At 50.6% G+C, this 17,303-nt stretch overlaps 1 protein-coding gene across 1 annotated transcript in view; it reads left to right on the forward strand.

The window, feature by feature from the left end:
• The window catches only part of Abca13 (ATP binding cassette subfamily A member 13), a 337,625-nt gene that overhangs the window by 161,845 nt on the left and 158,477 nt on the right, over nt 1-17,303 (forward strand). Inside the window, exons 38-41 of the mRNA XM_010624894.2 lie at nt 6-186; nt 2,744-2,962; nt 10,080-10,276; nt 16,414-16,571. Of these exons, the coding sequence (XP_010623196.1) occupies nt 6-186; nt 2,744-2,962; nt 10,080-10,276; nt 16,414-16,571 (755 nt within the window). The remainder of the gene's footprint in view (nt 1-5; nt 187-2,743; nt 2,963-10,079; nt 10,277-16,413; nt 16,572-17,303) is intronic.

Consider the following 17,303-nt stretch of genomic DNA (forward strand, 5'->3'; position numbering starts at 1 on the left):
CACAGGCTCGTCCCAGCCAAACAGGGGAGGAGAGCTTGAGCGAGGGCCTCTCGGGGTTGCCCTGGTGTCTGTCACCAAGAAGTATGAGGGCTGCAAGATGGCGGTGCAAGACTTGACCCTCACCTTCCACAGGGGTCAGATCACTGCCCTCCTGGGGGCCAACGGCGCCGGGAAGACCACTGTCATGTGAGTTCTCCCTACCTCCCTTTCCTTCTTGAAGATATCAGTTTATCTGGGACATAGAAGCGTTACTTTTTTTCTTCTTTCAGAGTCACAGGACAGAGTCAGAGACCCAGGAGAGAGCTCTGACTCCTAGAACGGCCCTGGGCCCTTACACCACAATCGAATTTTAGGCCCACAGTCAGAGGAAAGGATGGGTGGACTGTGCTTTAGAAGATTAGTTCTTTTAAAAAAACAAAACAAATGATTTATCATGTTTTATCTTAAACTTTGAAAGTCCTTTGACACTTTTAGTTTCTGTTGTACTAAGTGTAATTTTGCTTGTGTGTCTGTAAACATGATGAAAAGGAGAAGCATATTTGCGAATCCTTTAATCACCTTTGTTTCATGTTTGTTGTTGTAAGGCTTGCTTCTTGGTTTAGCATCCAAAAGCTCCAGATTTGATTAAAGAACCCAGTCTCATGAACCATCTCCCTCCCAACCAAGAAGCAATAAAGTCAGATGTCAATGGTCTCCCCTCATCATGTCTGATGGTTTGTTCGAGTAGCACTAACTATCAAAATCATGGACTATGTTTCAACAAATCTCTTTTTTTCACTATATATAAAGAATTAACATATGATTAGTGAAAACAACAAAACAGTCTTTACCCCAATCTTACTGAGACAGATAGAAAACCAAAACATATAAGGGTTTAGAAGTCACCTTGGAAACAAACTGGGAAGATATGAGCTGTTTTTCTTGCTTGAGTGCTGAAATAGAACTGACTGAAAAACTCTCTGAGATTTTCTTTTTCTTTCTTTTTTTTAGTGTCTGCAAATTGGGCAGCACAAGTTTGCAAATACTAACTTGAAAAGCTAGCATTGCATATCCTGCTTTTACTGACAACAACGTTTCCTGCAAGGAAAACCCAGGGTTCTTGTGGAGCAGAATGATGCAGACTGCATCTGGGGTTTCTGGGTGTTTCAGGGTCATCAGCCTGAGTTGCTTTTAGTGACCCCTTGAAGTACATTTTGAGTCAGCCTAAGTGCCTGTGTCTTCCTGGCTGGGTTTAGATGAGAGGCCAGTGAATGAACCTGGTCCTTGGCAGGCATTTAAAACAAAAACCTTTGAGAGCCAAGCAGAACAGGGAGAACTAGCCCTCCCTGTCCATCGCTCTCAACCACAATTCAACCAACTGTGGATTAAAACTATTTGAAAAATATTGCACCTGTTCTGAATGTGTACAGACTCTTGTCATTATTTTCTAAACAATAGGACAACTCTTTACTTAACATTTGCATTAGGTGTATCCTAGGTGATCTAGAGAATTAATGTAGAATTAATATAGGAGATGGATGGCACAGATTACTTGTAAATACTGTGCCCAGTTTCTGGAGGAATTTGAGCAACTGTAGACTTTGGCTTCCATTGGTATCTGGAAGCAGCTCCAGAGGGTACCCAGGGAGCACTGTATGAACTTTACAATCATATTCCCAAAACGGCTTAAAATGCTACAGTGAAGACTTGATTGTCGAGTTGATCGAGATACAATTTGTGGGTAGTGGACAATTCATGAGTAGTATCCGTGTGCACAGTGCCCTGAGTTTGAACACATTTACTTCATGCCTACAGAAGCCCCAGAGTGAGGGCATGGTGCACTCTATCTTCCTCTAAGACTCCCTCTATACCCTGTGGCCCGGCTCCCAGTGGATACTGGTGTGCTGACCATCCCTCTGTGCTGATTTACTCATCTAGAATTTCCTGCCAGTGGAATTGAGACTGGCTTTGTTCACCCAGCCTGTCCATCCTTGGGTGTCATCTCCTAGCAGCTTGGTCCTGTGATTGATGAGTGCTGTCCTGCTGCATGGGGGCCCTATGGTTTGACTCCCTTTCCTGTGTTGGTGGCAACTGCCTCTATTCCCAGTTTTCAGTTACAGTGAGCAAAGCTGCAATGAGTATCTGCACCTTCCCAGGTACTGCCCCTGCTTTAATTTCTCTTGCATAAAAACTTAGGAGTAGGTTTTCTAGAGCCAATAGTAGGTGCATGCTTAGCTTTTTATACATCAGAAAACAGCTTAGAATGCAAATAAATGATAAGCTTCTTGAGTCAGGGAAGAGAAGTAGCAACTCTCAGGTTTCTTGCGGTGCAGTCAAGTGAGTGATTTCCTGGGCACTGGGCACATGGGTTCTTTGATACAGATGGTCCCAGACAGAAGAAGAAAAGCTTGGGACTGCTTGGAGTCTAGGTTGGCATTTCTATTTCCTTATGTCAAATGATGAGAACTTTGGTAAATACATGGTTTTAAAAGTCTGTACCCTTCTCTATAAAAGCAAAGCTGGAATTTCATCCCAGAGTCTGGGTGGTCTTTACCTCAGGGTATCCTGTGGAACATAGGCATCATCACGTGCATACCTTTCCAGAACTGACCACCTCCCAGCTCTTTGCTGATTGGCGGCAGATGGGTTGGCGGAAGGAAGGTGTGTGTTCTACACCAGGGTCACCCTGGGTCACTGGCATTCAGTCTCAGCTATGCACAAGTTCCACACCGATTCACGCTCCTGCATCTGTCTCCCTCGGCAGATCCATGTTGACTGGGCTCTACCCCCCAACTTCTGGAACCATCCTCGTCGATGGCAAGAACCTGCAGACAGACTTGCACAGCATCCGAGCAGAGCTGGGTGTGTGTCCACAGCGGGACGTCCTCCTGGACAACCTCACCGTTTGGGAGCACCTGCAGCTCTTTGCGTCCATAAAGGTGCCACAGTGGACCAGGAAGGAGCGGCAGCAGCAAGTGAATAAGTGAGTAGATGTCTCTCGCCTTCCTCACTCCACCCAGGCCACTTCCCGGAAATGAAAGTGATAGAAAGAGACATTGTACAGTCGTCTGTGTCTGTGCGCAGAGTGGTTTCAGCTGTGGGACTGTGGCACAGCCAGCAGCACTGGGGATCTGAGAAGGCTTTGCAAGTGTGATGTCGAATCCTCTTTGTTTATCTTTGGTGGGGGGCAGAGCCGAGCAGACGCGGGAAGTGTGAGAGGCTGCGGGTGGAGGTTGGTGTGTCTGGAGCAGAGTCCTGTGGGTGTCCCGAAATAAAAAGAAAGCAAAGGCAGGCAAGAAACTGGCTGGGAAGAGCCTTACTAGATGTGCAGGGGTTTGGAACTTGGTCCTGCAGGCAGGTGCTGAGTGTGGCGCTGTGACTGGCCTGACACATGGAATGGAGGTCTTACTGCACCACAGCATGCAGCCCAGACATGGGGGACCGGGCACGACAGGCCATATCCCTTGTTATTTGCTTCTCCACCACTGGAAGCAGAGGTGTCAGGAGTACTAATAATAGATCAGCAGACATGGGAACATGAACCACACTGTCCCAGGCCAGCAGACCGTGGAGAAGATTCTGGGCTGGAGCACAGTTTGGGCTGGGTCATAAGAAGACTGTGGAGTGTGACTGAATGGAGAGGTCCTTAGGAGGCTATGACAGTGATCCAGGGGGGGTGGGTGCTGGGCAGTTCTTGGGGAGGGTCAGCTTTGCGGAAGTGAGCAGAGGAGTTGAGAAAGCAGCCAGGGCGCACCCCTGGTGGGCCTGGAGGATGTGCTGATGGGAGGAGCACGATGGTGGGGACCACAGGAGTGGTCTCATGCAATGGTCTCTCCCCGGGAGACTCGGAGGGAGGGCTTCCTCCAGTTTGCAGATGATGCAGCTGCGGTTTAGGGGATGGGGCCATGTGGCTCACACCAGGGAGCGAGGGTGTGGCCCAGGTGGCTCTGTGCCTAGCTGCACTGGGCTGTTGTTTTCTGGGATGCTTGCTGTGTTATAGCACATGGGATGGAGGCCTCCGGGAAGGCGGGATCTGCTGGGGAGAGGAAGGGGTTCCTCTCGCATGTGGCTGTGTTATTGCCCTGCTGCCCTGTGGACAGCCCTCAGGGCCCTCTGGTCTAGGAAGTGAGGGTGACTTGCTTCCAGCTGCTCCCCCGGTTCCAGTGAGTGGGGGTGATGAGCCCCTGGCCCCATGTGGGCTGACAGAGTTCACAATACTCATCCCTAGGTGGACATAGTCCCACAGGGTTAGGGATGCTCTTGTTAGACAGAAACAGACCCAGAAGGAGGTGGAGGTGGAGGCCCATATTACTCAGGGACCAGGGTGTGCGGGCAGAGCCTGGGAAAGAAAGCACGACCACTGCTCCATGGAGAGCAGCCCTAGAAAGTGGCTTTGGCCTCCCGATGGGTGTGCCACAGCCCCAGGTGATGTCCCCCAAAGTGTCTATGTGTTCAGATGGTCTCCCCTTCAAGTAGATGGCTGTGTTTAGACACCAGCCAGGACAACCAAAGCCCCGTCTGCACAGATGCTCACATGGTGAGGTCGGATGCAGGTTACAAAGCCTCCAGGAATGGGGTCTGTTGTGGACAGTGGCACATATTACCACAAGGTTAATTTGAATAGTTCTCTTTTCATTTTCCCTAGTTCAGAGTTGGCACACAAAGAAGGTATTGTCTGCTCCAAGGTGGGCTGGTCCATATGCCATGATGTCTTCAGAAGTGGCTGAGCGGTCATCGTCACCTAATGACAAGCAGGCTCTTGCATGCACAGGGAAATGTTAGTGTGGAGCAAAGAGATTTATTTTAAGTTTGAGTGAGTACCTCGTAAGAGGTAGCCAGGTATTGTGTGGATTCCATATTTATTACCTGATAAGAAATTGATAAAACGTACAGCCTGATCTCATCTATAAAGGAAAACACAGGCCACCTGTTCTAATTTTAAAAACCCTGTCCACCCTGGGCCACAGTCCACCCTGCTATGATTGCAACTGAGGCTTAAATTGAGCACCTACCAGTGCCACATAGCCCTCATCCTCTTCTCTGGGCACCAGGCAACCTTAATGGTTATCAATTCCCTGCATGTTGCCTGGCAACCAAGCCAGTGTGCACAAAAGCAATCAGAGCGAGATCATGTTTTAGGACAGTAGTTCTCAATTAGAGGGAAGGAAAACTGAAAACATCAGATTCACAGCCACCGTCCTTCTTATTTGCATCCGTAGCACTGTTTTCCTTCATGCCGAGCTTTGGAGCTTTGTTAAAATGGGAACTTAAGGGAGGTAGTAGCCCTCGGGGGGGCTTACGAGTGAACCTTTGTCATGAAGCGGGTCATCACTATCTTGTTCTTACTTTGGCTTGGAAAAGATAGGAGTCACCAAGAGAGGGCCACCCTCAAGCCTTTAAGTCAGCGGGCAGTGTTTATGTACCTGAGCTTACCTCTGAGAGTCCTAGAGCTCGCTGTGGAAGTCAGGCTGGTTTGGAGTAGAGTGGTTGAAGAGGACATGCGTGCAGGTAGAGTGGAGAGAGGGCCATGGGTTCAGCATGGACACCCTAACACTATGGTGATGTGGCAAGGTGAGGAAGCAGCCAAGGAGGCAAGAGGAGAGCCCCGGGAAGGAGTGCGGGGGGAGCGGACCAGTTCCACCAAGGAGCAGGGTGCCATGGAGGGTCCAGTGAGATGGGACTAGGACTGACCCCAGGATGCGGTAGGCTGAGGCCATCACAACATGATGGGGTGCAGATCTTACTGGAGCCAGCTAAAGAGGGCAGGCAAAGAGAAAGGTTGGTAACAGCACATCTCCCCAGGGATTTTCCTACACAAAGGAGCAGACAGACTGAGAGGAGGATGCTTCAGAATATCATTATGTCCGGGCATTGCCAAGCTTTCCAGCTGGAAGCATGGACATGGCTGACACAGGACAGAGAGGGACCTAAAGAGGGAGCAGCTCTCCTGAGCCTGTGTAGATTGCAGGAGGTGAGGCAGTGTGTGGACCTTGAGTCCATGTCAGTGCTTTTCAGGGTTAAAGGTGCTTGGAAAGAGATGGTAATGATTCTGGCGTAGACATAAAGCCTAGAGGAAAAAGGAAGCAAGAAAGTACTCCCAGGGAGGAGGAACAGTGGAGGCCTGATTTTTGTGGAGTGAGTGATTGCTGTGTGGAGAGTGACTGAGGAGCTGTGGTTGGGTTGCCACGGGTGGCAGGGTGTGAGGCACGAGTGGTGAGAAGAACGGAGGCTAAGGGAGGATGTTCTGCTCTGGGTAGTAAGAACCCCACGGGGGCAGGGATGAGAATAAGACTGGAGAGAGGGGCAGGGCGCAGGGCGGACTCAGGCATGGCTGGATGCCTGCGACAACAGGCAGTGGTGATGGCCCTGGTGGGTGACAGTCCAGCCTGGACCAGTGGGGCTAGCAGAGAAGATGAAGGCAGTCGCCACCCCACATGTAGGCCCTGGGGAGGAAGGAGCCAGCCGTCACAGGAAGGGGTTTGTGATGGTTTGCAGTCCAGCCCAAGCTCCCCTCTCCTCTCAGCTGAGGACATCACGTGGTTCTCTCTGTACTTTAAGGACAGATTCTTTTTCCCCGCATATATACCATTCTTTCCCCGAGTCCTGCCAAGTGCTTCCCTGCTCTTTTTGGAGTGCACTGTTCAAATACACACTGCATCCAGTCATGCTGTCCACCTCTGGAGTCTGAGGGCCTCCCAAACACCTCGCTCATCTTTGATTACAGTCATGTGTCTGATTTTCCCACTAGGCCCAGAATTTCTTGAATCAAAGTCAAGATTCTGTTCCTCTGAGCCTTGCAAGTGGCGGGTGCCATCCATTGTGCTAGGAGCCTGCTAAATATTTGTGAAATGCATGGAGGGCCAAAGTGCAGCCTCTAAAACATTACAGGACTCACAGTTGGGACTTTATCTGAGAAAAGTATTCCCCATTTCCCATTGCGTAGCAAAATTCTTCCAGTAGAGTTTTCCCGTCCTTTGGAAAAGGAATATGGAAAATTTAAATGCACAAAGATTATTTTTTTTTGGCATGTTACAGATCCATAACTAGAACAGTACTAGCTCCTACCTAATCCTAGACCTTAAAATGAAAGAAAGAGTTGTAGGGTAAAACCATTTGGCCCGCGTTTACGCACCATTTTGTTCATTAAAGTGCAATCCAAGCATTTGAATCCTGACTGTAAAACAGCAGAAAGGAGAGGAGCGGGTTTTGTAGGATCTCCTCTCGGAACGGGTCCCCGGACGTTGTTTTGCTCTCCCCAGACCACAGCTCAGTAGCGCAGAGCCTTAGCAAGGCACCCTTCCATGGAAACAAGTCAAGGCCCTGACCCTCCTTGGGATTGGTGGGTGTCGCATTCATGGATGTATGGTCTGTTCTGGGAGGCAGACGGAACAAGGTGACTGCTCTGTCCTCGGCAACTGCCAGTCCACTCTGGCAGGTGGGAGGAGAGGCAGTGAACAGGTATGTCTGACGGCGCATGGTGCTGGTGAAGGCACGTCTTGGCTTCTGAGTCCAGCCCCAGAGTGTAATCTCTGCATCTTGGTTGTCCCAAATAACATGTGTTCTCAGAGTGGAAAGACCCTTCTCAGGAGGTTGTGTGAATTATGGTCATTCACACATACAAAGCACTAAGAATAGTACCTGATACATGGCACGTGTCTAATCAACGTTAATTATGATCATCCAGGATTGTTGCTAAAATTAAAAAATAGTGAACTGACTGGGATTCCTTCTGTGGAGAGAATTTATGAGGTGAATACGAGACATTCTTTAAATCCATAAGCGCATTGCACTGCACTGCGACCTGAGAAGATCCTGTTTGGAGTTGGACTTGCCCAAGACCAATGACTGTCTGTCTCGTCAGCGCCCTCTGGCGCTGTCTGCTGTTTCTGCAGTATTTACCTCCTTGTGCTCTACTTGGTTACAGACTCCTGATCTCTCCGCAGGGCCCAGGTCTGCTGGAGAAGGGCTCAGGCTAAGTTGCTGCTCCCCCCACCCCCCAGGAGCATGCTCTCGCACTAGCACCTGCATGTCCCCATGTGCAGTCTGTGAGAGTTTATAAAATTCTCATGAGTGAACCAGATCCATCCTTACTCCTTCTGCCTGAATGAATGACAAGTACATTCAGCCTTAAGGTGAAATCATATGATTTGCTTACACTGTGTGTTGCACTGTCTGGGTGAAGGTGCTGGGACAGACCACACAGGGAGAGACAAAGTGGTGCGGGCCTAAAGCACTGCTGAATCACGAAGCCAGGCCTAGAAGGGGAGCCCGACTTTCAGGCTGGCCAGGTTTGCAGTGAGGCTGCACAGTGAGGCTACCCAGCAGGCAGTCTAGGCCGCCAGAGTGGTGCTAGACAGAGGAGGGGGTTGGTCTCACCTGCAAATAAGATCAGAACACCCATGTTTGAGAATAGATGAATTTGCCAACTTGTCTGCTTGTCTGTCTTCTCTGCGGTGTGTCTGGCTCAGGGTTAGCAGATTCGCATCTGCTGTGTGGAGCATCCAGTGGGCAGTGCTGGGAGATGGTGAGGCCGAGGCAGTGCTTGATGCAGCCCAGCATTCTTCATCTTCCTTGTGTCAGTGGGACACTGTCGGCCATGACACCGTCCTGGCTGGACTCACTGATGCCCGGTCTGGGCCCTGGATATCTGGGGTGCTGCCTTTGCTCATCCACTCCCAACCAGATAGGGGAGATACCTGAGCAGATGGGAAAGTGAGCTTATTCACAGTTTGGCCAGATCAAGAGGTCAGCCAGCTTAGTCTCCTGTGAACCACAGAAACAACAGCTCACAGCAGGGGTAAAACAAAAGCCAGGGAGTAGCTGCAGATTCACATAAGCTTTGGCCCTGAGGGGTGGAAGCTCTGACTGCTTCTGGGCCTCTGGGCTGGGAGTGGTAGCAGGTAACACTTTCTACTTGAAGAAGCTTGGAGAAAATTCTCTTCATTAAGTAGCCTAAAGTTTAGAGGCCCATTTTAACCTCTGGGTTACAGGAGCACTTGAAAAGCAGGGCATGCTTTAGTGCTGGGAACTTAGGTTGGAGCCAAAGCAGCAGAAAGCATACTTAGAGACTTGTGCTATGGGCTGAAAACTGGACTCCAAAAAGCTGGGTGAAGCTCTTTTGGGGTCAGGATGGAAAGTGTGTGAATAATGAAGTGCACATGAAAAATTTACACGGTCACCAGGCAAGTGAGTCCTTGGGTCTCCTTCAAGTCTCTGCTTAGAATTCTGGAATGTTCCAGGACTTGGCTGTTTGTGAAGCTTGGCTGTAAGAGCTGTTGTAGGCATACAGCTGATGTTGCTCTGTGGCTGCCTGACTGGGAAGAGCCCTTCAGCTCTGGGCTCTTGGGAGTCACGCAGGCCTGGGGCCCCTGGGGAGCGGACCATAGGGCACGAGAGGTCAGGGTAAGGTGTCTGAGAAACATGGGGTCTTCCACAACGGTGGGCTACTCATTCACAGGGAGTCAACAGGGCCAGCTGGAGTGAAGAGGGGACAGCGAGTGAGAGCGGAGGAGGAGGGCGGGGCTTCACACAGGGCAGTGTTCCGATAGGAGCCCGGCATCTGGAACACTCAAGACTGAAAGGTCCCTGAGAACAGAATGCGTACTCTGGCTTTCGTGGCAACTGGTGATTTGTGCTTTGCCTGTATCCTGCCGCAGAACTTCCGGACTACTCAGGAAGTTGTGGTGGTACAGATTATGCACATGGTGGGCCAGAGAGCTCAAGGCCTTCCCTGGTGAGTGCTGGGGCTTGGATTCTTCTGACACTGTGCTCCGTCCTGCCCCGTGGGGACACAGGTCCCTCCCTATCAGCAGTGTGCATAGCCCAGAGCTCGTGCCTCCCGAGGGAGGGGCAGACCAGAGCACCTCCCAGTGCTGTACCAGGCAGGCGCTGCCAGCCCACATCACCTTAATCTGTTGCACGTCTGGCAGGGCTGGCTGCTCCAAGTCTGCGACACCTCTGTAGAGTTCACCCTAAGCCCCTCCGATGTACTTGTGGCTTATGTGGGTTTTGACCACCGTAACTTTCATGCATGAAGTGAAATTCACATCAAAGCCTTCAGGTATTCAGGGAGAAGACTGAGGGCTTTTTTATTATTTCAGAACTCTTGAGGACACGGGGCTCATTCAGCACCAGCACAAACAAACCCGGGCCCTGTCTGGAGGCACAAGGAGGAAGCTGTCCATTGCTGTTGCTTTCCTGGGCCAGTCGAAGACTGTGGTCCTGGATGAGCCCAGCAGTGGGGTGGATCCTTGCTCCCGCCGCAGCCTCTGGGACATTCTGCTCAAGTACCGGGAAGGTAGGAGCTGGGCTTTGCTCTATTTCTGTCCCAGGATGTTGAGGTACGGGGGTGTGAAGAACCAAGTCACACCCTAACAACTCTCTGTCATTTGCAGAACAAGTGCAGCCTTCACAAAAACTGAGAGTGACACAGTCATTAGACTGTGCCTCTGTAACTTCAGCATCGTTCACTTTGTACTTGACCTTTGAACTCAGTATTAGCAACAACACGGTCAGTGAACATCACCATGCATGACTTCACTGAAGCTGTGTTTGTCGCATACTGCATCCCACTCTGGAAACACTCATCATTAGAGAAAGCCTTCAGAGGTCATCCGGGACAGACCTTCCTGTGTTAGTTCGCTTTCTGCCACTGTGACAAAATACCCCGGGGAGTAACCGATAAGGAAGAAAGGTTATTGGGCTCCTGGGTTCAGAGGTTTCAGACCATGGTCGGTTTGGCCTGTTGTTTGGGCCTGTAGTGCCTCACTACATCATGGTGGGAACATATGGAGAAGCAGAATGCTGACACCAGGGTGGCCAGGAAGCAAGGAGAGAGACAGTGAAGGGCTGGGTTCCTCCTGACATCCTCCTCAAGGGCACACCCTCCCATGACCTAACTTGCTTCCACTTAGTGTCATCTCCTAAGGCGTCCACCCCTTACACCGGCACCACAGGCTGGTGATGGAGCCTTTAGCAGATGGGCCTTTGTGGACAGTGAGGATCCAAACCATAGCAACTGCTTGTCCAGATGGAGAAACTAAGTCACAGAGCTGTGTGTGTGTGTGTGTGTGTGTGTGTGTGTGTGTGTGTGTGTGTGTGATGTGCTCACAGCTGTAGAGAAAATTCCCTGATCCCAGAGGAGAATGGAGGTCTCTGGCTTAGCAGGTCCATATTTCTCCTTTCCATTGTTGCTCATTTCCAGTCAGGGGCATTAGACGGGTGCTTACTGGCTTCTGGCTTCGGACTCTTTCTTCTATCCAGATGGCACAGAAGTGCTGCCATAGGGACTGTTAGAAATATTTTCCTTTGCAAAGAAACCTGGGTGGTCCTGAAACATCTTGGTGCTGGTAAACAAATGTAGGTGCTTCAGAGACAAGATGAATACAGAATCTTACAAAATGCTGTTTTGCTTTTTGTTTCCTCTTTTCCAGCCTAAGGCTTTCTCCTGACTACTTTCCTGGGGCTAGATAAGGATTTGTTCCTGAAGAAAAGCAAACTGAAAGAATGGGAAGGCTGTCCCGTTTTAAGCAGACAGAGGGCTGAGCCTGAGGGCTCAGTGTCAGTCTCATAGAGGACAGGGTCCTGTGGGTCCCCGAGAGCCGACCTACCTCAGGCTGGGGCAAGAAAAGGGAAGGATAGGACAGAGGGCACTGCAGGAACAGTCCTGTTCTCTCTGTCTCCATTCTAGAGGAGTCACACAAGGAGAGGACAGAGAAGCTATGGGAAAATGGAGCAAGCACGTGTGGTGTTTTGCTCTATTCTGGCTCTGGCTTGGGCTGGGCAGGTGCAGGAGAAAGTGTGGGTCTTGCGGGTGGCACTGGGTCCTTGGCCCTGCTACGGCCATGTCACAGTTCCTGAGGCTGGGCAGACTGCTGGGAGCCAGGGGGTTTCCTGCCTGCTTCCGGCCCTGGGCTCCGCATGGAGGGGAGCGTGGAGGCTGCAATGCAGAAGGAGCTTGGCACTGGGCGGCTGGAGGCCAGGGATTTTTGACAACAAGGACCTGAGACCAGGGGAGTCAGTGGATACTCTGCTCCTGAGCGAACCTGGGGCTCCCTAGCCATGCTGAAGATGCTAAGAGGGGAGAGGATGGACCGCCTGGGCTCCATCGTCACCCAGACAGCAGAGGGGCTGATCATGATCTCCCCAAGCATCCACCCACCCCAAGCCTCCTCGCCACTTACCCTCATGCTCTTCACGGAGAGGCATAGAAGGCACAGAAATGAGGAAACAGGAAATAGTGCAAGACACAGACTGCCACAGAGAGGAACTGCGTACATTTTGAGAAGAGACTAATTTGTGTTAGACCCTGCTGTAAAGAAGACGGATGAGATAGACAAACAGATCCCATGACTTCTGTTTCTGTGGATCATCTTGTGAAATAAAGGCGGCGAGTCCACCTCTCTTGTTTATTTTAAAAATTAGAGGTGTATTCTTACAGGTTTAGTTGTCAGAACATTTGAGGAATCAGCATAAATCTTGTTTTGGACAGAAATCCAGAGACAGTGCACATCAGAGAAAAAGAGCGCTTTCTCCAAATTGTTACAAGTGAGATATTATCGTCTTAGTGTCATTTGTTGGTTAGCAAGGAGGCTGTCTTCGGAGGGCTCTTCTTGGACCTGTCCCTGCGCTGGTTGAAGTATAAGTGGATTAGATGGGCAGTACTGTCTCAAAACATGGGAACGTATAGCCACTTCTACCTGACACTTCGGACCTTCAGGGTTATGGACGCAGCTCTGAGAGACAGATCTGAGACAGCGAAGAGACAGTGTCACCTCCGAGTAGACAGACACTTCTGTCCCATGAGGGGCGTGCTGAGCGCTCCGTCTGCCAGGGATTCTGCCTGTGGATTTCCTGTTTAGTGGAGTGCACTTTGGAACTCTAGGCCCTGGGGCCAGTGCTTCCAGGCCTCTCACAGTAAGACCAGTAAAGAGGCAGAAGATGCCAGAGAAAATTCAGACACAACAGCTAAATTCCACGACTAGACTCTGGGCTTGCTGTGTGTGTCTTATGTGACCCTGGAGAAAGGTCAGACTCCTCTGAGCTTCGGTTTTCTCATCTGGGAATGGAGACAATCGCATTGTGTCCCAGGAGTTTGCAAGAAATAAACATCTCTCTGTGAAAGCTCGTAGCTCAAACAAGACCCACGGCAGGTCATCATCTTCAGTATTAAAATCTGCAAGTGAAGGTGACCCCAGGAGATACAATGGAGGGAGGTGTGGAGGATTCACTAAAGGTCAGCTTGGAGCATCCAGCTGCACAGAATCAGTGTGGCTAGGCATGGAGGATCCCCTGAGGATTGCTGCCAAGGGCATAAAAAGAGAAATGGAGGGGAAGACGGTGAGCTGCTGATTTTCTAGAAGCTGGCTGTAGATGGTTTTGCTGATGTGAATTTGGCTGTTCTCATCATCATCCAAGCTTGGGGCCTTGCTGTCGCTGGGAGTGGGTGCTGTTCTCATCAGGGGAGCTCTGATCTTCATCGTGAGCATTGCTTCCTGGCTCCGTTGTGGATCCCTCAGCCCGGTGGCACAAACCCTGCACCCTGCTGCTGGTGGAGACTTTTTAGTTTCCACCACTGGCCTTGGGCCTTTTCAGTGCAGGTTCTCTATATGGACAAGTGTGAGACACTGCTGTGGACTCTGGGCCTTCCGCTGGGCTCATGCGGACACTGCTGGGGATCCAGGCCCACAGCTGGATCCTTTAGGTCTCCAGTATGTAGACAGAGCTCTTGTACTCCTCAGCATTTGACTTTTTGGGTAAATAGTATAAAATAATCCTGTAAAGTATGTGTCCTGTTTTAAGTCTATTCCCTTGCAAGCACCAGTCAAATTCTGTCTTAGTTACTTTTCTCTCCTTGCTGAGACAAAATACCTGATACCCAAAGTTAAAGTGGGGAAAGGTTTATTTGGCTTATAGTTTATAGAGATTTCAGTCTATAATCTTTCTACCTCCAAGGCAGGGTGGCAGAAGACAGCCAAAGCAACAAGGGGCCCTAACTGTGTCTTTCTGCCCCTTTTATCCCATCCAGACTGCCAGGATGAGGGCAGTGCCAAACCAATCACTCACATGGTTTACTGCTCACATGCCCTTCATCCTAGCCTCAGACATTCCCGATTCAGCCACCTTTGAAAAAGGAAGTCCCACCTCATCCGCCTGAGGCTTTGGGGAGCATCCAAACACAAACCGTAACAGGAGGAGAGGAGGCTATGCTGTCAGAATCAGGGAGAGAAACAGTCAAGTCTCCGGGAGAGTGGAGTAAGGACGTTGTCCTTGTGGTTCTGCAGTTGTCCATAATGTCACCTGAGACCATCACAGACTGAACATCTGTGCCCTCAGCACAAACCCTTTCAGAGTGTGTGTTCCAGTTCCAGCTCTGTTAAGGTGTGGTCAGTGGAGGAAACTTGTTGATGTTTATTCCGTACAGCAAGGTGTTGTGATACATGTAAGCATTGCAGAGTGACCAAGTTAAGGTCATTAAAATTTTATTCCATCACCTCAAAACTCCTTTGTTACCTGTGTGCCACGGATGTTGCAGGTCCACTCCCCAGCAGCTCTCATGTACAGGATGCACAAAGACACGCGACATTAGTAACGGCAGTCACTCAGCAGGCTGCCGCATCTCACACTGCGGAACATTTGCATCGTGCGGAACTGAGGCTTTGGCCACTGTCTCCCCACTCCTCCCGTCAGCCCTCACATTTCTGGCAACTGCTGTCCTACCTGCCACTCGGGGAATCTAGATTGAGTGGACTGTTGATTCTGGACTTCTCCCACATCATGTTGAGGGCACGGTGGCTCCAGGGAAGGTATCGACCTGCGAGCACTGAGCAGATTTTCTCAGTACCAGAGAACTAACAGGCAGAGATGTCTGTCCTGTGCTTGACTCCTCTCTAGCAAGGAGCCGGTCCCTGCTGCTTGAGTTTGCCCTTCACACTTTCTGTCTGGATGGATTTTTAAACAGCAAATGAGAGTCCTAGTATTTTAATCCTTCTCCACTGATGAAAAACAAATAATTGAGTAGAGCTAAAACCACATTCAGCTTTCTCCCTCGGCCCATTTGCCTCTGCAGTCAGGACCCACCATGTTTATCGACGCGACAGCACAGATGACAACACAGGTGGGGAGCACGGCTGAGAGCTGCGCCGTCTTCTCTGTGCGCAACCGAAGTGAGCTCTGTGCGGAGGCCTTTAGCTCCTCTGGCCTCTGCTCCCCTAAGGTGGATCGGAGGCCTTTGCTGCCCAAGGAGAGGTGATAAAAGCCAGCGAGGTGCTGGAGTTCAGGAGGACACCCACGAGTTTCACACCCTCTCTGCACAGAGTAGCTGGGGCTGTGGGCTCAGGGACCCCTGTCCTCCTGGGGAGGTCCTGGTTTCAAGTCTCCCGCTCCACTCCCTGCTGACACCCTGAGCACACCCTGGTGATTTGAGGCTGCTGTCACCTTTTTAGTGGGGGAGATGAAAGGATCCTGGCCAGAGGGCCACGCTTGTATACCCGTGGCCATTTGCATCACTGGTCTTTTGTTTTTAAAAGCTTCACTCAGCGTTTTAATGTGCACATCAAATTTGTTTCAGAAGTGTTAATGATATTTGCATTGCATTAAAATGATAGTAGTTGAATATCTATTAATTGCGCATGAATCTAAATATTACTCAGTGTCTTCTTTTGCTCCAAGCGATTTTTTAGCTCATGTTTTGTCAGTGTGTGTTCCAAATGCATCATAATTATGTTCATCTTGGGGAACCAGTACATGGAAATACCCCATCTTGATGTTTTTACTTCCCCTTCCGCTCCACGCCCCCTACGAAGCTCCTGTAAGGTCTCTCTCCACTTCACATGGGGCTTGGGCTGTCGCACAAGGTGGTGCTTCTGTAGAATGCAGGTGTCTCCTTGAGCACACAGGTGACAGTCACCTGGTGGGAGAAGACGCAGATGTCCAGCCCTGCTCTCTGAATGTGTCTGTGTCTCCTCTGTACTTACGTGGTCTCCTGCCTGCCTTCACGTCTAGAGAGGGAGGTTGCCAAACCCAGGGCCTTTGGCTTTTGCATCTGCTGTTCACCCCCAGGGCCCAGTAGTGTGCTCTGCTCCACGAACAAGGAGGGAGGGTTTATGAAAACAGCAGTAGGGAGCTTTGGGGAAGCTGTAGAGGAAGGAATTCTGAGGCCTCTTAATTTGCAAAGTGGCCTTGGCTGTCTTCCCACAGTGCCCTTTCAGTTTTTCCCACATAAAAATCAATGATAAAAGCCTGGTTTGGGGGCCCACACCTGCAAACCCAGTGCTCAAGAGGCTGAGGTAGGAGGATGTTGAGTTGGAGGCCAGCGTGGGTTGCATAGCATGTCTCAAAAAGCAGCTAGCACACACACAGGATTGGTGGCAGCCACTCAGTCTGTGAGGGAGGACAGGTGTTGGTCCTGATGTTCCCTGTGCTTGTTTGCGCCAGGCCGCACGATCATCTTCACAACCCACCACCTGGACGAGGCAGAGCTGCTCAGCGACCACGTGGCTATCCTCCAGCAGGGGCGGCTCAGGTGCTGTGGGCCTCCCGTCTGCCTGAAGGAGGCATATGGCCAGGGGCTCATTTTGACGCTGGCGAAGCAGGTACGGAGCTCACCCGCCCTGCGGTTTCACTGTGGAGGGAGCTCCTTTCTCTCCCACCCAACAGACAAGTGGGGGCCTCTCATCCACAGTGGCCCCATGTCAAAGCACTTCCTCCGCAGGGCCAAGGGCATGACCTTGAATCCCATGGTGCATTTTGACTCCAGAAGAAAATGCGTGTGGCATCAGAATGACTTGTCAGTGCCAGCTCCCAGAAAGTACTATGCACATGGTGTTCTAGGAACATTGGGCCTTTGGACGGTACTCATTTTAGGAGGCCACAACTTTGCCACAAGACAGGCAGAGTAATGAGGGACTAGAGCAGTAGTGACCACAACTTGGAAGGCTGCACCTGTGTCACATTTGCAGTCGTCATTGCCGCATATCCACAGAAACAGGCGATGGCAACTGTGGGATTTGTTCAGGAGTTCGTGACTCACCTCCCAGCTCTGGATGGCTGTGTCTGAACCTTGGTGAGCCTCGAAGCACCTGTCTTTGAGCTCTGTGTTGGGCAGCATCTTCTTGCTGCAACCAAAATACCTGGAATACACAACTTCAAGAAAGTTTTATTTTGGCTCATGGTTCAAAGGGTTCAGTCCATGGTTGGCTGCTCCAGGGCAGAAACATCATAGAAGGCTGTAGTGGAGCAAAGCTGCTTATTTCATGGCATCTGGGAAACTGAACAGGGAAGAGCCAGGGAGACAGAGGGAGAGAGAGAGAGAGAGAGAGAGAGAG

This window comes from Fukomys damarensis, unplaced genomic scaffold (genome assembly GCF_012274545.1).
Source record: "Fukomys damarensis isolate Sample0158 unplaced genomic scaffold, DMR_v1.0_HiC HiC_scaffold_17, whole genome shotgun sequence".
NCBI lineage: Eukaryota > Metazoa > Chordata > Mammalia > Rodentia > Bathyergidae > Fukomys > Fukomys damarensis.